We start from the raw sequence: 20,019 nt of genomic DNA on the forward strand, positions 1-20,019 counted from the left end.
ATAAGAGATTCATCTATCATATAAGAAAGAAAGATATTCTGGAAATTCCCAGATTGCCCTTCTTGTCACACAGTCCTCCACGTGGATAGGTTGCTTGCATTTTCTTGCTTTTCAATTGCTTGATCACATTGCTTTTATCTCGATATTCTCTTTCATCATGTCTCTTTCTTCACACATCTTACTTTCTTCATGTCTCTTTCTTCACACATCTTAAACTTCTGGATTCATCTCTCTCTTCTCTTTCTTTATGGAAAATAAATATGAATTAAATTTTATTTATTGACATTAATAACAAAAATAATATTTATATATAAAATATTCTTAATTATTTAATTATCACAATAATAGAAAGTATATATAGTTATCGAGTCAAAACATAAAAATTATATTTATTTAAAATTTTAATAAATTTTAATTCTTCTAATATGAAAGTTTTATGCAACGGAAAAAAATAAAGTTATTGATCAAAAAATTAAATAATAACGGAAACAAGTTTAATATTAATTCAATTATTTTATAATTAATGCCAAACAAATATTTATAGATGAAAAAATAATATTTATATATAAAATATTCTTAATTATTTTATTATCACAAGAATAGAAATAATATATAGCTATTGAGTCAAAAATAAAAATTATATTTATTTAAAATTTAAATAATGTTTTTAATCTTGAATATATATATATATATATATATATATATATATATATATATATATATATATATTAATTCATAGGAACATGAAGATACTGATCATAATATTGATTATTAACGAGAACCTGAAGTTACTGATTAAAGTATTGAATATTAACAACGAGAACATGAAGTTACCAATCAAAATAGTGAATATTAACGAGAACATGAAGTTATTGTTCACAATATTGAATATTAACGGGAACCTGAAGTTACTAATCACAATATTGAATATTAACGGAAACATGAAGTTACTGATCACAATATTGAATATTAATGGGAACCTGAAGTTACTGATTAAAATATTGAATATGAACGGGAACATGAAGTTACTAATCACAATATTAAACATTAACGGAAACATGAGATTATTAATCACAATATTTAATATTAATGGGAATCTGAAGTTATAGATTAAAATATTGAATATTTACGGGAACATTTAGTTATTGATCACAATATTGAATATTAACGGGAATCTGAAGTTACTGTTTAAAATATTGAATATTAACAACGGGAACATGAAGTTACTGATCAAAATAGTGAATATTAACGGGAACATGAAGTTATTGATCACAATAATGAGTATTAACGAGAACCTGAAGTTACTGATAAAATATTTTGAAATTAACGGGAACTAGAAGTTACTGATTAAAATATTAAATATTAACGGGAACATAAAATTACTGATCAAAATATTGAATATTAACGGGAACATGACATCACTGATCACAATATTGAATATTAACGGGAACGTAAAGTTACTGATTAAAATATTGAATATTAACAGAAACAAATATTGAATATTAACGGAAACATGAAATTACTGATCAAAATATTGAATATTAACGAGAACATGATATAACTGATCACAATATTGAATATTAACGGGAACCTGAAGTTACTGATTAAAATATTGAATACTAATAGAAACATGATGTTACTGATCACAGTATTAAATATTAACGGCAGGGCCGGTCCTGACTTTTTAGAGGCCCAGGGCAAATAATAAAAATGGACCTTTAATTAAAAAAATTGTTATAAATAATACTAATTTTTTAATATCTTTTTATAAAAAAATTAAATTTGTCTATTGTTTTCTCCTTTTTACGAGGGAAAGTTGTTAGTAGTAATTACATAGGAATAAGTTATTTGGTCGTTGTTATGGCTACATGAGCACAAATTAGCATCAGATTGCTTTCATATTTTTCAATGGATTTTGATTGTGTGATTAAGATATCTCTCACACAAATATTAAAAAATATTTTGGCCGAAATTTTAACTCATACAATTATTATTTTTCATAATTTTTTAAGTGTAGAATTTATTTATTTACCGAAATATTTTCATGTCTAAGAGCTATTAGATCAATCATAACTAGGACCGTCTCAAATAATATATAAGAATTAATTAAAAATAACACTAATATTCAATTTTTTAAATATATTATTATAAAATAAAATTTAATAATATATTTTTTTATAATAAATCTTTAAATATAATTTAATCATATTAATTCCAAAAAATATCATCTAAAATTTATATTAAAGAAATAAAAATCAGAAAGATTAATTTCAGCAATAGTTAACAAAACAATTTATTTAGTACAATTGCTTAGTATATGAAGCCTAAAGTATATAACAGAAACCTTTAACACTCGAACCTAAGACCCCTTCCTGAACATGATATTGCTTGGCGCTACACCAAATAAACAACCCGTATAAATTAATCATAATAAAAGGTATATGGAGTTTATTTGTCATTAAATTTCATAAAGCATTTTGAGACCTTTCTTTTTATGAGGCTCTGGGCTGTAGGCCTGCTTGTCCTGGCCCAGGGCCGGCCGTGATTAACGTGAACATGAAGTTATTGATTAAAATATTGAATATTAATAACATGAACACAAAGTTATTGATTAAAATATTGAATATTAACAACGGGAACCTGAAGTTACTGATCAAAATAGTGAATATTAACGGGAACCCGAAGTTACTGATTATAATATTGAATATTAACGGGAACCTGAAGATACTGATCATAATATTGAATATTAACGGGAACATAAAGTTACCGATTAAAATATTGAATATTAACGGAAACATGAAGTTACTGATCAAAATATTTTGAAATTAACGGGAACAAAGTTTCAAAGGCTTGGTTATGATGGTTTTGAAGGTACAACAGTGCAAGGTTACTGTAATACGTGAACTGACTTTTAAAGAAATGTCGCAGTAAGCAAGAGTCGCCAGCGACTTTTATTTTATCCAATAGAAAGGCTAAAAGAACAGGAAAAGACCTTTTAAAAAGATTTTTAGTTCGGGGGTAGGTTATACAAAAGGAAGGTTTAAAGCACCCTTTGTATCCATGGTTATCCATGGGCTCTTAATTGCTTAGCTCACTTTTGTTTTCAAAAAATGTTTGTAAAGTGTGAATAAGAAAAGATTTTGAAGAAGAACTTTAGCTTGTAAATAAGCGTAGTCTTTTTGAATTTGATTTTGAAAAGGAGTGGGAAAAGATTTTGAATTTTGAATTTGAATTTGAAAAAAGAGCAAGCAATTAAAAAGCAATTACCCTTAAGTTTAGAATTTTTGTTCTTTTAGCTTTTCGGTTTGAAAAGGCTATTCATACCATAAGAGGGTAGGAAGTTCGTTCATTGGATGTCGAAGGGTCATCGAGATATCGTTCGCCATAAAACTGTCCTTACCATGTAGAGGTAGGTAGTTTTTAGGGAATGATAGAATAGTCATTAATATTTTTAGGCATCATGCGAGGATACCGTAGCAATGGGGACAAATCATCATTTACCGAGGCTACATCGAGGGACAAAATTGATGATGAATGAACTTAGGGCAACATTTGCTTTAGGTATCCTCGGAATCGAGGGACTTGACTATTTTAAAGGCATAATTAGTAAGGCAACAAGGCAACAGTAATAAGGCAACAGGCAACAAGAGGGGTTACCATAAAGGTGTGTGGGTGCACAATCATGTGATTCAATTCAATTATATTATCTTGTAATTAGTGATTATAGGTTAATTCAAGGCTTGCACTCCCTAAGATTACTAACCACGCAATTAAAGAATACAGAAATTAAAGGCAGAATTTAAAAGTCCTACGCTATTACAATAAACACCTGTAGGGGAGAAAAATAAAGGCAAGAAAGTAAAGGCGGGAATTAAAAACCTAAATCTATTACAATAAACACCTGCAGATGAATAGAGGCAAAATAATAGAAACCCCTAGCTATTACAAGGCTTTTGGGCAGTTACAATATAGAGGAAGAATTGGGCGCGAAAATAAAAGCAGGATAAAATTGAAAGGAGGGCGAAAAGGCCACAAAAAGTTTTTTTTGAAAACAAGGCTAACAAACCTAAAATTAAATTAATTAGCCTAAAAATAAATTAATTAGCCTAAAATAATTATTAGCCTAAAAATAATTATTAGTCTAAAAATAAATTAATTAGCCTAAAATAATTATTAGCTTAAAAATAATTATTAGCCTAAAAATAAATTAATTAGCCTAAAAATAAAGAATGTGATAAAATCCTAACCCTAATCATCAAAATGGACAACATCTACCTATTATATATATTTTAGGGTTAATGGTTAAAAAAAGAGATTTTACCAAGGTTTTTAAGGACAATGAAGCAATGTAAGGAAGAATTGACACCTGCTCCACTTTGGAGCCTTTGGCCAAAGGAGGTACCTGCAAAAATAAAATAATAATAATAATAATAAGAATATTAGTAATAGTAATAATAATAATAATAATAATAATAACACAAGAAAGGAATTGGGGTTTAACAAATTAAATTATGGACAAAATTACAAATAACCTTGATTTGGCCAAATACCAAAAAGTTTTTGGCCAAATATGAATAACCTTGATTTGGCCAAATACCAAAAATTTTTGGCCAAAAAAGCAATTGGGGTACCATCCACTTGGTCAATCCATAGAAAACCTGTTCATAAACCAATGCAATGTTACGCTTAAGGAAACAAATGGAAAAATAGAAAAGTGATTAAAATAAAATAAAAAAAATATAAAAACCTGATTATAAATCAAATAAAATAAGAACACGAAACTACAATTTTTTTTAATTTTTTTGAAAATATGAAAATAGAAAAACGAGAAATTTGCGATTTTGAGGGTCGAACTCCTTTAGAATTCTATTCTAAAGGAGTATTGTTCTACGAATTTTTTTCTGAACTTCTGGAAAAAATTCGGAGCAAATCGAAACAGTAGTTTCAGAATTCGAGCAACCGGAATTGAAACCTTGAAGAAGGAGAAGTAGGAGAAAATATTTTTTGTGTTTGTGAGAAGAGAGAGAGAGTGAGAATAAGGGTTAGAATTGTTGGTCCCTAATGTATAAAAAATATTAGTATTTATAAGAAAAATATTAGGTTAAAAAACAATGGGCTTGGACTCTAAAAAAGATTTAATTAGTAATAAAAATAAAATTCTAATAACTATTAATTTTAATACTAAATAATAATAATAGCTAACTAACTATAATATAATTAGAAATAAAAATATAAAACTAATAATAACTGAATTAAAACTATAATAATAATAATAGTAATAATAAATAATATCTATATGATATAATATTTCCAAATCTTTAATATTATACTAATAACAAAACTAATGCTTAAAATAAAAAGTAACTTCTAAAAACGATATATACTTTTTGTAATTTTTGAATATATTTTACTAAAAGGAGTATAAAAATTAAGATTTAAAGAAAAAAAGATGTTTTAAACTTCCTGATAAAAAAGAAGAAAATTATAACTAAAGAAGTTAAAAAAATAATAAAAAATGGAAAAAAGTTAGAAAATAAAATAAAGGTTAGAAGTGAGATTCGAACCCTGGACCTTTCGGTCGTGCGTCTTTTACCCTCAAATTCTTACCGATTGCGCTACGTCAATTATTTGAAATAAAATGACATAGACAATTATAAGAGGGCAAATTTTGGGGTATGACAGTTACGCAGGAGGCATTGCCATGGGATGGAAGACGGATAGACTGTAGGTTCATATAGTTGCTATGCATTTCCAGTTCATACACTTACGGGTAAACTATCCAAATAGTCCACATTGGATTGTTACCTTTGTGTATGCTAGTCCGCTGGAGAATACTCGTATGAAACTATGGGAGGATCTGACTGCTATATCACATGGTATGACGGAGGCCTGGATATTGTTAGGTGATTTTAATGATATCGTGTCCGCGGGGGAGAAGCGAGGAGGTGCTGCTGTGTCACCCCGGAAGTGCAGAATTTTTAATGATAGAATACATCGGTGTAAGTTGATAGATATTGGAGCGAGTGGACCGAAGTTTACTTGGAGAGGGCCGGTGTATCATGGGGGACAACGGATTTACGAGCGACTAGATCGAGCATTATGCAACGACGAGTGGAGAATTCAATTCCCAAATGGGCATTTGAAAGTTCTGTCAAGGCTTGATTTCTCCGACCATCATCCGTTACTATTGTCACCATTGGAATTGAATGTCTTGCACGCTAGGCCTCAGTTCCGATTCGAAGCGGCATGGCTATTGTATCCAACGCATCGCGATATGTTAGAGAATAGCTGGCAGCCGCAGAAAAATATTGTTGCTAACTTGCAGACTGTAGCAACAAACTACAAAAGCTGGAAGTTGCAGGATTTTAACCAAGTGCTTCGACGACGAAAAGAACTGATGCATCGTATTGAAAGGGTCCAATGTAAACTGCAGAGTTCTCACGGTTCTGTAGCGCTACGGCAGCGGGAGAGCAGGTTGCTGGGAGAGCTACGAGATATTATGGAAAGGGAGGAAGTTATGTGGTTCCAGAGGTCGCGAGCAAAATGGTTAGCGGATGGTGATAGGAACATGAGGTATTATCATTTAAAAACGGTAATGCGACGACGACGAAATAATATTCTAATGCTCAAGAATGCGGACGGTATATGGATAGAGGATGGAAAACAACTGCAATGTATGGTAAATGACTTTTATAAGGAATTATTTTCGGAGAAGCAAACGTTGCGGCCGTGGAGACAAACGGAGATTACTTTTCCCGAGTTACGAATGGAGGACAAGGAGAAGTTAATGGTGGCTGTGTCAGATGAGGAAATTAAGAGCACTATATTCCATATGCACCCGTGGAAAGCGCCGGGACCTGACAGATTCCCTGCGGGATTTTTCCAAAAGGCGTGGGGGACTGTCGGCGGTGCTGTCTGCAAATTTGTGCGTGATGTGTGGACGAACCCAGTTCTGATAGGCGAGGTGAATCAGACTGATATATGTTTGATTCCGAAAGTGGATGCGCCTGAATATGTAAAGCAGTTTAGGCCAATATCATTATGCAATACGATCTATAAAGTTGTTACTAAAGTAATCGTCCTGCAGCAGTATATACCGAAGCTTGTGTCTCTGTTTCAAACTGGTTTCGTTCCAGGCAGAAATATACACGAGAATATTGTAGTGGCAAACGAAATGATGCACTCTATGGCTAGGATGACAGGAAAACGAGGTACCTTTGCTATTAAAGTGGATCTATCTAAATCATATGATAAATTAAGCTGGGATTTTATCTCGCGAACACTGGTAGAAAGTCAGCTGCCAGAAAGTTTGATAAATGTGATCATGCATGCGGTAACTAGTGTAACTACAAATGTCAAATGGAATGGTGCTAGAGCAGAATTCTTCAAAACCCAACGGGGAATCCGCCAAGGAGACCCCATGTCGCCGTACTTGTTCGTTCTGTGCATGGATAAATTATCCCACCTAATTATGCATGCGGTTGAGAATAAACGGTGGCAAGGAGTCAAGATAGGGAGAGTGAGGTTTCGTATTTTGCATCTTATGTTCGTCGATGATTTGCTCTTGTGTGGGGAAGCGACGGAGAAACAAATGACTTGTGTGATGGACATTTTACGTGAGTTCTGTGAAATGTCCGGGCAAGAAGTGAGTAAGGAAAAAACTAGTATCCTATTCTCCAAGAACGTCGGAAGGAGTGTGCGAGTGAGATTACTGCATATCTCGGGTTTTAATGAAACACATGACCTTGGTAAATATTTAGGAGCACCATTGATTGGTAGAGCACCGAAAAATGCAGAATTTCAATTCCTTGTCGACAAGGTGCATCAGAAACTAGCAATGTGGAAGACAAAACAATTACCGTTTGTGGGGCGGGTGACCTTGGCCAAGAGCGTTCTGGAAGCGGTGCCCATCTATAACATGATGGCAGCCAAAATACCTCAAGCATGTTTAACTGCAATTCAAAAGATTCAACGACATTTTATTTGGGGAGACTCGGATCAGAAACAAAAATGGCATGCGGTTGGGTGGGATACCGTCACATTGCCAAAACATATGGGCGGTCTTGGATTATGAACTTTAAAGCATATGAATCAAGCATGTATGATGAAATTGGGCTGGAAGATGATAAATAGAAGTGAAGATTATTATTCACGCGTACTGCACGAAAAGTATGGCCGAAATATAATACGTAATGTGCTGCATAAGAAAGCCACTGATTCGACATACTGGAAGCACCTGGTTGAATTGCAACATCAAATGAAAGGAATTGGCTGCGATAGCACGGGATATCAATTTGAAACGAGTGCTTGGCAGCAGGAGTGGATTGAAGAAGGGCTGGTAGTGGCACAACAGGTGCAAATCCTTGTGGGATTAATTGGCTTGACGGTTAAAGACTTAGTAACTTCGGACGGTAATTGGAATTGGGAGATACTGCAGGGTTGGTTACCGGAGTGGATCGCACAGAGCCTGGCCGGAAAGATGCCGCCTCAGGGGGAGGAGTGTGCAACAGCAGCAGATGGATCGTTTGAGTGTTCGGTAGCGGGCATGTATGCTCACATTCGTGGTTTTGATGATAGAAGTGAACAAGATCATTGGCGGTGCGTGTGGAAATTGCGGGTTCCAAAACGTGTTCGTTTTGCTACTTGGTTATTCATGCATGATAGAATTCTCACGAACAAAAGAAAGAAACTGATGGGGATATGCAATGGAATGTGTGCTTATTGTGGAACTATTGAAGAAACTGTACTTCATGTGTTGTGTGATTGCCCTATTGCATCAAGTATTTGGCTCCAAATGATTAATGTGGAATACAGGGGGCAGTTTTTCATGACAACTATGGAGGGCGGCTGGATGGTGGATAACATTAAAAATAAGGAAATATGGAAAGGAGGAGGTTGTTGGAAGGATGTGTGGGCTATTGGTTGTCATTGTATTTGGAATTGGCGAAATAAGGAGTTACATGTGACTCAGTTTGTGCGGCCTATAGACCTAGTGTCGGTAATCGGGAGGTTAAAGGAGGATTACGATAAAGCGATGTTGGAACACAAGTCTATAATGGAACCTGAGCGGGTGTTGCGTAGGCTAAGGTGGATCCCTTCGATAATGCAGTATGTTAAATTAAATACGGATGGCGCTTGTGGCAAAGGTATTAATGCCGGATGTGGTGGTGTTATTAGAGGTACGCAAGGGGAATGGTTGGGGGGCTTCGCTTGATGTATTGGGCGATGCATTGTTTTGGAGGCGGAACTGTGGGGTGTTTTTGAAGGCATCAAATTAGCTTGGCAGATGGGATTCAGAGAGGTTGAACTTAACTTAGATTCTGTTATGGCGGTGAATGCGATCAATACCGGAAAAATCAGGTTGGTAGGAGGCGCTCAATTAGTGACGAACATTCGAGCATGGATGCGTAGAAGTTAGAAGATTAATATTGTGCATGTTTTCCGTGAGGAGAATTGATGTGCGGATGCGTTAGCTAAGTTGGGAGCCACGTTGGGTGTCGCTCTTACGGTGTTCCAGGAGTGTCCGTTAGAAATTAAGGAAATTTATGATGGCGATATTTCGGAGTTTGCTATACCTTGCAGTGTAACCTCCTTTTTTGGGCCTAGGCCCTCCCTACTATAAAAAAAAAGTTACTGATAAAATATTAAATATTAACGGGAACATGAAGTTAGTGATCAACATATTGATTATTAACATGAACTTCATGTTACGAAAGGCTGTTTAGTTCTCATTTAATTTTGGTGCTTTCATTTTTGTTCCTGATTTTTTTAGATGCAAGTTAATGTTAATTATTCTTATTTTTTTCATAAAATAAAATGTTAATTACTTTTAATATAATTTTTTTCTATTAAAAAATATAAATTTGAAAACAAATGTGTGTTCTCTACCAGTGCACGGTGTACGGGTTTGTTACTAGAAAAATTCTTAGGCGGACACGAACCTAAGAAATTGTTTTACACACAACCAATCACATAATTTTAATTAATTAAAAAATAAATTAAGAATTTTCTCTCTCCTTCATAATCTCAACCACCCCATGAATCCAATTAAAAACAAAATTAAAATAAAAATAAATTAAAAATTACTCTCTTCTTATTGGTTGTGCCTAATAATATAGATTTATGATGGTGTCCATGCAAGAATTGCTCTTGTTATTAATTCTCATTAAAAAAATGGAAACGGCGTTGTAAGGACCTCTTACACACAAGTCGCGCTACTGACACGCTCTTGGTGCCATTTTCGAATCTTGGTGGTACAGTTTCTTGTCTTCTAGTTCTTCCCCCTTCCAAACTTTGACTCACTCCGATACGCACCCATTCTCAGTAAGAGTAAGTTCCTTCTATCACTTTTTCCCTAAGATCCTTGATGCAGAGTCTCTTAAATTTGACACTCAGCAATGGGAATTTTGGTTTTATTTTTCTTTCTTTTTTCTCCATGAAATGGATTACACTAGCTGAATTTATGTTTTTTTTGTAATATCAGGAAAATGGCTGCTACTTTTTTTCACCAAACTGCAGGTCTTCATGGTTGGGCCATTGATGTCCCTACCTTTGGATTTTCTAGAGTATTTGGGAAATTAATCTCAACGCGCTTTATTTGCAATGCTACTCACCATAAATTGTACCCTGTTCTTGCATCAGTTTCTCGTGCTTCTGTTGTTGACCCCATTTCAGCACACTCCATTTCTCATGACTCATCAAGTAAGAAACTTTTCTTTCATAATACCACTTAGTTTTCCATATTATGGCTCTGTTTGGCAAGACCAAACCTTTAGCTTGTAGTGTATAAGTTGGAACTATTAAAATAAAATTATTTCGTAGCAGTCTTACCGTGTTTTTTCACTAGTTTATATAGCGATTTGGATATAGGTATGATTGTGCCAAGGATGCCTGGGAGGGAGTGGTATGACTAGAGAAATATCGCTTTCGTCGCCGGTATGGTCAAGGTCGAGCTATTTGAAGCAAGATTGTAAAAAAAAAATGTGTTGGGCCTTTTTTTTGGACTTGAATTATAATTTTCATGTTTTAGTGTATCTGTGTGTATAAATATATATGAAATTAATGTTTTTCCCTTTGGTAGGATCTTACGTGCCTTGCTAACGATCTGAGTTTTACGATCTTTCACAAGCCGAATGGTCCTACTTAAGATATTGTGCTTGACTATAATGGTTATGTTATTTTGACACAAGTTGACATAAAAAAATGACAACAACTTACATGGTTAACACAATTGAACTATGTGGTTAATTCTGTTCAATAAATAATTAATGAGAATAACAAGGTGTTGCAACTCATTAACCATCCACTGCACACAATTAACCATGATTTTGAACGTCTTTAACCACAGCTCATGTCTATAATGGAACCCAAATCAAGGTTAATGAATACCTGAAAATTGTGGTTAATTGTTTTCAGTGGATGGTTAATGAACTGCTACATCTTGTTAAACTCACTAAACATCTACTTAACATAATTAACCCAAATTTAAAATGTGTTAACCATCTAAATGTTATCAAATTTTGATGTCAAAGAAACATTTCTCTTTTTTTTAACTAATACCAACATGATTCAAAGCATGTACTTGCCTTGTGTATACAGTTTTGTTGCTTAAATTGTAAACCACGTGTCAATTAAGTGATGGTGTGAGCATGTTTTGTAGATGAGAGTACTTTGATATTGATCCGTCATGGTGAATCTATGTGGAATGAGAAGAACTTGTTCACAGGATGTTGTGATGTGCCTTTAACTAGGAGAGGAGTAGAGGAAGCCATTGAAGCTGGCAAGAGGATTAGCTATATACCAATTGATCTAATTTTTACATCTGGGCTAATCCGAGCACAGATGACAGCTATGCTTGCAATGACTCAACACCTCGAAAAGAAGGTACTGGATCCATTTATAATGAAATTGTAAGTTACATGTTCAAAGAAGATTTTTCGTGTCGAAAAATGATACGTCATATAATTAGTAGTGGATTTTTCTGTTAAGTTTAAACTTGACAGTTAATGTTGCCCGCTTGTTTTTTACTCTTGCAATTGGTATAATGGAAAATGCTAACATGAAAGTGATTATGCCCATTTAAGACGTCATTCAGTTTTGTTAACCATAAATATTTGTCATAAGCTAAAATAAAGTAAGGTGATTTTAGTTGTCTGGTGATTTCATTTTGTATTTTGTTCATGATTCTTTGCACTAGTCGAAGTAAAGCGGACAAACTAACTTTCTGTGTTTTCTATAACCAAAATACTTGGTTTATGTTCCATCAATGTATATTCAATATTCAATAATTTAAATTGTTGCCTCATGTGGCTTTCTTTTAAGTAAAAACATTATCTTCACAACTGTTTTGAGGTGTCTAGTCTACCAATACTTCTTTACTAATTGTTTACTCTATAGGTTCCTGTTATCATACATAATGAGAGTGAACAGGCAACAACGTGGAGTGGAGTATACAGTGAAAAAACCACTAAGCAATCCATTCCCGTTATAACAACTTGGCAGTTGAATGAAAGAATGTATGTGGCTACGCCTTTATTCTTAATTCTTGTTCATATTATGTTCAATGAGTTTCAGAAGGATAGAATGTAATTCTCTATTACACTTTTACAGGTACGGGGATTTACAGGGTCATAATAAGAAAGAGACTGCAGAAAAATATGGGAAGGATCAAGTACATGAATGGCGTCGAAGTTTTGATGTTTCACCTCCCAATGGGGAGAGCTTGGAAATGTGTTCCCGGAGAGCTGTTGCCTATTTTAAGGATTTTGTAAGGGTGTCAACTTTCTCATTTGTCAATGTTGAAACCGTTATATTTGATTTGTTGTTGCGGATTAAAATATTTTAAATTGCCAAGAGGGTTGACGCAGAGAAGAATGCATTGTAGATTGAACCGCAGCTGAAATCAGGAAAGCATGTGATGGTTGCCGCTCATGCGAACTCACTGAGGTCTATCATAATGTATCTGGATGGACTGACCTCTCAAGAGGTAGCATCTTGTTTTTCTTTTGATTTCCACCGTATCATTTCTTATGTGTGGTATTGTTTGAACGAGGATTGATCTTTACTTTACTTCTCTATTAACAAACAGGTCACTAGTTTAGAATTGTCAACTGGTATACCATTACTTTACATATATAAAGAGGGGAAGTTTAATAGTAGAGGAAGTCCCGTGGGACTTACAGAAGCTGGTGTTTATGCATATACTCAGGTATCATCCATTAGCTTGGGTTTTACTCAAGTTACAGTGCCAAATTTTAACTATTTCAATATTCACAATCACATATGAAGGAGATTAAATAATTACATTACTCTTGGCAAAGTAATGTATTGATCCTCTCAAGTTTTACTGTTTCTGTTCTTCTAATCTGGTAGTCGACATCAGAGTATGTCTTTATTAATTTGTTCATTCTATAAGTTGCCATTTGTGTCTGCAGAGCCTAGCAGTTTACAGACAACAATTAGATGATATGTCACATTGAAGTTACTTTTCCCACTTCATGTGAAAGTTCAAAATGGTATGCTACAATACACCATAATGATTTATATTTTTGGTGACTACGTTGGTTTGATATTTCAAATCCCTAGTATCCGATGTTGTCTGTACATGACTGAAACTAATTTTGATGTATATTTGCAGGTATAGACATAGAAGTCTACATTCATTTTTGGTGGATGGTTTCATAGTTTACTTTCTGGGTGTCACTGTTCTGAGAATTATATATGTCTTCTCGTAAGCCCTTATAACCCTTTCAAAATTCAAGATTATCAGAAGGAATTTATCAATCATGAACGTTTTCAAATCTGTGATGGAAAAAAGAAAGCGAGTCCCAAAAATTTCTGTACTGTACAATGCGCAGTTGCCACATAACAATTTTGGATGGAGAGATAGTGAAAAACAAGTAAGAATTATTGACACGATGTTTGCTATATTTCTTTATAAGTAAATTGTTTGATTTTGTCATGTAAATATTTGAAGTATTTTGGAAAATTATATAATGTATTGATACAGTGAAATATATTGAACGAGTATTTGATTAGTGGACATTATTTTATCTTATCTTGCTTGAACTAGTCATCAAATGATTTCAAAAAAAAATTATCATTTAACAAAGGATTTAATTAGCAAATATGAGATTGATATGTTGTGTTTGGTTGAGACTCGTGGTATCAAAAGGTGCAATGTGATTGGTTCATATATGAGGGTAGAAACACGTTTTTTTTTTGTCATACTAGTGTACAACTATGAGGCGTAGAAGGAATACTAGTCTAACAGTTACCGACAGTGACGGTAATGTGGTTCGGGATAAAGAAATGTTGAAACATATCGCGGTAGATTTGTTTCATAATTTATATTATGAAGATGGCAATGCTCAACCTTGGGAAGTCACTGATGAGTTTTCCTATTTAGATCAACATTTGAAAAGTTGTCTTTACCAACAGGTTACAACAAAAGAGATTTGAACTGCTGTTGTTCGCATGGCTTCGTTTAAGGCTCGGGTTCTAGATGGCTTGCTTCCAATCTTTTTTCAATTTAACTGGGAGGTCCTTGGTGGATCAGCCTGTGATCAAGTTCTTACGTGCTTTGATGATCTTCAGAAGATTGTTCTATTAATGATATCCTGCTGGTGTTCATTCCATAGTTATGAATTTTTCTAATATGACTCAATTTAGGTCCATTAGTTTGTGTAATGTGGTTTATAAAACAAATACAAAGATCATTTCCACTCAATTGAAGAAAATTATGCCTATTTTTATCTCTCATAATCAATGTAGTTTTGTTTTGGAGCGACATGGTACCGATGACATTGTGGTTTCCCAAGAAATAAGGGAAAATTGAGTTGGTTAGCCATCAAGGTAGATTTAGAAAAAGCGTATGAGAGGATTTAATGGAGTTTTCTTGAACATAAACTAAAAGACGAGGGATTACACAATGCCCTCAATCCCTCATTTGATTAATCATTTCTTGTATATCGAATTGTAGGATGAGTGTTTTGTTTAAAGGTGCAAATATTAGGTTTTTTCAAGTGTTTTGTGGTGTCAGGAAAGGATAACTTTGTTCTTCATACCTCTTTGTTATATCCATTGAAAGGTTAGCCCACCCGATTGATATGGAAGTTAATTCGGGAAATTGGAATGTGATTCAGCTTGATTGATATGGAAGTTAATTTGGGAAATTGGAATGTGATTCAGCTAAATAGAATCGGACCCAAAATATTTCATTTTTATTTGTAGAGGATCTCCTTCTCTTTGAAGAAGCATCAGAAAACCATGTTTGAGACATTATGAAATGCTTGGAATCTTTTTCAGAAGTCTCAGGTCAAAAGATTTCTTTGGCAAAAACTCAAATGCTTGTTTCAAAAAATGTTCATAAACATAATCTTGGTATATATATATATATATATATATATATATATATATATATATATATATATATATATATATATATATATATATATATATATATATATATATATATATATATATATATATATATCCTCCACGGTAGAAATAATACATGATTATTAATCCCTTATTAGAAGATGTTAAAGTACATGAGTGAATGCTATCTTTTGGAGGGAGAGTCACCTTAGCTCACACTATTATTGAAGAGCTACCTACTTAAACCATGCAATCTGCCTTGATCCAAAAGCAAAGTATATGACAAGTTGGAGATTATAATTAAAATAATTTTGGAGCACCAAACAAGACAGCTTGGCCGAGTGGTCTAAGGCGCTAGAATCAGGCTCTAGTCCGAAAGGGCGTGGGTTCAAATCCCACAGCTGTCAATATTTTCTTTTTGGACTTGGACTTGTTATGAATTTGTTGGATTTCTACAGTTATAAATACGAATCTCATTCTTGTTATTACTACCTTTAAAATTTTATAACTTTAGAGTTGAAGACATAAGGAAGAGGTGACTATCCTAATAAGCGAACACTTAGGCTATGTTTGGATATCATAAGATCAACGGAGTGGAGCGGAGCGGAACGAAGATATCAACGGAGTGGAGCGGAGCGGAACGAAGATACCATTCCCTTGTTTGGAAATTTTAAGATGAAACAAGATAAGTTGTTCATTCCGCCCAAATCGAAGGGTAAGAAAAATAGTGGTAAGTGATGAAATGGAATGGAATCCATACCACTCTATTCTGCTCCGTTCCATCCGTTTTTAAATTATTCAAACAACGGAATATCATTTTATTCCATCACATTCCGCTCCGCTCCATCCGGTTCCATCAATCCAAACAAAGCCTTAGGGAGACAAAGGCTTAGGAAAACCTTTAAGAGTATTTAATGAGATTGAAAAACACTTATAAATACCTTGGACTTTTGAGATTGAAAAACACTTAGTTAGAAAATAAGGTATGTTTTTGGCAACTTGGGTAACTCATTTGTAATATTTTTGTAACAGCTTTTAAAAGTATAGTGAATTGAAAAGTTGCACTTTCTTTCAGAGTAGATTGTTTGATCGAATTGGATAAATAAATTATTGTATTTATTGGTTTTTATTCTTCTACCAAATTAAATTGTTGTGTTATTTCGAGATGTGCAATGACTGTCTTTTTTCTACTTTAATTAGAATGTGGGTGCGAAAAATGCTTTTACAATTGCGTTTAGAGTACTATGAAGCATAGGTGCCTTGCTACATCGGTTAGTACAGAAGAGTGGATATAAGACCTACCATTTTGGGAATCTTAATTTCTGAGATCTCAATGCATTGCAAAAGAACGAAATAGTAATCGGGTTGCCTCCATCAACATACCGACTGAATTTATAAAAAGTGTGTGCAAGCAAAACAAAACAAGGGTAAATGCAACAAGGATGTAGGTTGTATATCCAAGCATCACCTTAAGGTGGTGTATTTCGATGTGTGGGGGTCGGTGCAAGTGATTCGGTTGGTGGCAATAGATATTTTGTCACATTTATTGACGATCATAGTAGAAAGCTATGGACATGCCTAATCGAGAGAAAAGATGAGTTATTCAAAGTGTTTAAGAAGTTCAAGTCCGTGGTTGAGCGACAAAGCGGTCACAAGCTCAAAGTTATCAAAATGGATGGTGGAGGCGAATATGTCTCAAATGACTTTGGGAAGTTTTGTGATCAAGAAGAGATAGTACATGAGGTAGTGCCACCTTATACACCTCAGCAAAACGGTGTTGCCGAAAAAAAGAATTGATCGATTATGAACATGGTGTGAGGCATGTTGAAAGGTGAAATTCTGGCACTTAAAATAGATGTTAAGACTGATGTCCCAACACCAAAACACAATGTCAAGATAGATGTTAAGACATCTTCTGCTGACAAAAAAACTTTTACCAAATCAATAATTATGCAGAAATAAATAGCATAAGGTAAAAGACACAATAAAATGTTAACCCAGTTCGGTGCAACTCACCTACTCTGGGGGCTACCAAGCCAAGAAGGAAATTCACTATGATAATATTAGTTCAAATCTAGACAATCCTAGTTTACAACTTATCGCTTAATCACTACCTTGTGCAACTTCTACCTAGGTCACTCCTAGATATTAGATCTCCCTCTCACTTCCCAATCACCACAATGACAATAACAAAAGACCAAAACAGAAGAATATACTTCCAATTACATATAATACATTCTTTGCTTCAAAGCTCATGAGTGACTGACAATAAACAACCAGTCAACCTCAATGCATCAAAAGATACATGAGTGACACACAAAATCACAGTAAAACGACTCTCAAAACATAATACTCTAAATTTCCCTCTCTCTTTTACAAAGTTGTGAAAAACTAAGTTGCATTAGGATTTAGTTTCTCTTTATATACTCCACATCTGTTCATGGGCTTCGTGTTCTTTACCCAAATATTTATTTATCCACAAGTTGGGGGTTGCATTAATTATGCCGAAAATCTCCTTGAATCTTGGAACAAATCATCACTAGTTTCCAAAATTGTCTCAATATCCAAATCTGAGAAACTTATTCACAATTGGAGATTATATCATTTATTCTAAATAAAATCTTCTTGACCCGCGCAAATATGTGAGATATATCCAAAGAGAATCTCACAAAACTAAATTAAATATGTTAAGAAAAATAACAGTAGCTCCTGCTATATATGTTATTCAGGATGTCATAACATCTTGTCCAACATCTGGCAGTGAGACATGTAACATGTTTTAGCAAAATTACTCCCAATCATAAAACCAAAGAAATTACAAAAGGGAAGAACTTGCTGAAAGAGTTACAGGGAGAAGCAGTATCCATATCTACCTAGTTGTTGAATAGGTGTCCAACAAAGAAGCTTGAGAAGATAACACCAAAATAGGCATGGTCTGGTTTCAAAATGAAACTGAACCATTAAAGAGTTTTCGGTTCCATGGCGTATCGACTTGTTCCGAGATAACTTAGAAAGAAGTTGGACGATAAGGGTGAATTGATTATACTTGTTAGGTATCACTTCAGTGGAGGTTACAAATTGTATGATGTTGCAAACAGGAGGATTATTATCAGACGGGACATGGTTGTTGATAAGTTAAAGCAATTGGAGCAGTATGTAACCAGTTACAGACAATCGTTAACCAATTACATGCAGTCGTTAATCGATTATCGGGAAGTTGTAATCGGTTAAACCTTCAAAGATCCAAATTATGCATAACTCGAAAGTGCAGAAATGCAGCATATCAAAGCCTGAAATGAAGAGAATTTCAGAAGGTCAATAAGGAAAAGATGTGTGCCTCAAAAACTCCAAGATTGTGAGATATTTTGTAACAACGAAGTCAATGATGATTTTGTCCATTTTACACTTATGGCCGAATTTGAACCCGTCAAGACGAAAGAGGCCTTAAGTGATCCAAAGTGGATTTATGCTATAAAGGAGGAGCTGGAATCGATTGAGAAAAATGATACTTGGGAGTTAGTTGAGCTACCGAAAGGAAAGAAGATGATTGGTGTAAAATAGGTCTATACGGGGAAGGAAAATCTCAAAGGTGAAATAGTCAAGCATAAGGCTCGATTAGTTGCAAAGGAATTTTTGCAAAGAGAATGCATAAACTTTGAAGAGGTATTTGTAGCAGTTGCTAGAAGTGAAACCATAAGGCTAGTTCTTGGTATTGTGAATAACAGCAATTGGCCCATCTATCAAATAGATGTGAAATCTACATTTTTGAACGGACCGCTTGAAGAGGAAGTGTATGTAAAACAACCCCCTAGTTTTGTTGTGAAAAACCAAGAAGGAAGGTTCTACAAGTTGAGAAAAACGCTATATCGTTTGAACCAAGCTCCAAGAGCTTGGAACAAAAGGATAGGTGGCTTACTAAAAAACATTGGTTTCAAGAAATGTTTATTCGAACACGACGTATATGTGAAGACGAATACAAGTGAAGGGGTGATCATTATTTGTCTATACATAGACAATTTGTTGATTACATGTTGTGATGAGAAGAGTATTTATAAGTTCAAGAGTGAACTTATGAAAGAATTCGAGATGAGTGGCCTTGGTATCGTGTCATACTTCCTTGGCATTGAGTTCCACAAATCCAAAAGGGGGTTGCTTATGCATCAAAGGAGATATGCTCTTGAGATATTGAAGAAGTGTGAAATAGAGCATCATAATGTTGTCATTACACCAACAGAACAGAGGTTACAATTGTCAAAGAATAAAAAGGAGCAAGACATTGATCCACGTGCTATTTGTGCAATATGCGATCAGACTTGGCGTTTAGTGTCAGTATTGCAAGTAGATTCATGGAGAGACCAAAGGTATCCCACTTGACAGCAGTCAAAAGAATTCTAAGATACATCAAATGGTCTATTGGATGTGAAATTCTCTTTCCCGCAGCGAATACGGGCAAAAAATGCAATTTGCTCGATTTCACTGATTCCAATTTGTGTGGAGATAAAGAGATCATAAATCTACATATAGATACATCTTTATGTTTGGTGGAACACCAATCTTATGGTGTTCGAAGAAGGAGCCAGTGGTAGCACTATCGTCTTGTGAAGTCGAGTATATTGACGCTTAGTTATGTGCGTGTTAAGC

General features: G+C 34.2%; 1 protein-coding gene and 1 non-coding gene across 4 annotated transcripts; both read left to right on the forward strand.

Moving 5' to 3' along the window:
• The first annotated feature begins 10,195 nt into the window (after positions 1–10,195).
• On the forward strand, positions 10,196–14,944 carry LOC131632133 (2,3-bisphosphoglycerate-dependent phosphoglycerate mutase 2-like). 3 transcript variants are annotated; one of them, XR_009292910.1, is made up of 10 exons: positions 10,196–10,329; positions 10,484–10,701; positions 11,660–11,883; positions 12,397–12,515; positions 12,610–12,766; positions 12,884–12,985; positions 13,088–13,207; positions 13,434–13,514; positions 13,637–13,898; positions 14,440–14,944. XR_009292910.1 is itself a non-coding variant. In XM_058902908.1 (9 exons), the coding sequence occupies exons 2-8, from the start codon at positions 10,488–10,490 to the stop codon at positions 13,476–13,478; spliced, it is 981 nt and encodes a 326-aa protein (XP_058758891.1). In that variant the 5' UTR covers positions 10,196–10,329; positions 10,484–10,487; the 3' UTR covers positions 13,479–13,514; positions 13,637–14,429. The 3 variants fall into 3 exon arrangements, 2 of the variants coding, with proteins under 2 accessions (XP_058758891.1, XP_058758892.1); XM_058902908.1 differs by lacking the exon at positions 14,440–14,944 and having other exon boundaries at positions 13,637–14,429; XM_058902909.1 differs by lacking the exon at positions 14,440–14,944 and having other exon boundaries at positions 10,214–10,323; positions 13,637–14,430.
• A 761-nt stretch (positions 14,945–15,705) lies between these two features.
• Positions 15,706–15,785, forward strand: TRNAL-CAG (transfer RNA leucine (anticodon CAG)). Its single transcript has one exon. It is a non-coding gene; the product is annotated as a tRNA-Leu (tRNA).
• Positions 15,786–20,019: the final 4,234 nt, after the last annotated feature.

The sequence above is a fragment of the Vicia villosa genome, unplaced genomic scaffold, assembly GCF_029867415.1.
Source record: "Vicia villosa cultivar HV-30 ecotype Madison, WI unplaced genomic scaffold, Vvil1.0 ctg.000910F_1_1, whole genome shotgun sequence".
NCBI lineage: Eukaryota > Viridiplantae > Streptophyta > Magnoliopsida > Fabales > Fabaceae > Vicia > Vicia villosa.

Coding starts and splice junctions, on each gene's coding strand:
- LOC131632133 (XM_058902908.1), top strand. CDS start 10,488: ATGGCTGCTACTTTTTTTCACCAAACTGCAGGTCTTCATGGTTGGGCC. Junction 10,702..11,659: donor CATTTCTCATGACTCATCAA/GTAAGAAACTTT, acceptor CATGTTTTGTAG/ATGAGAGTACTTTGATATTG. Junction 12,767..12,883: donor TTGCCTATTTTAAGGATTTT/GTAAGGGTGTCA, acceptor AATGCATTGTAG/ATTGAACCGCAGCTGAAATC.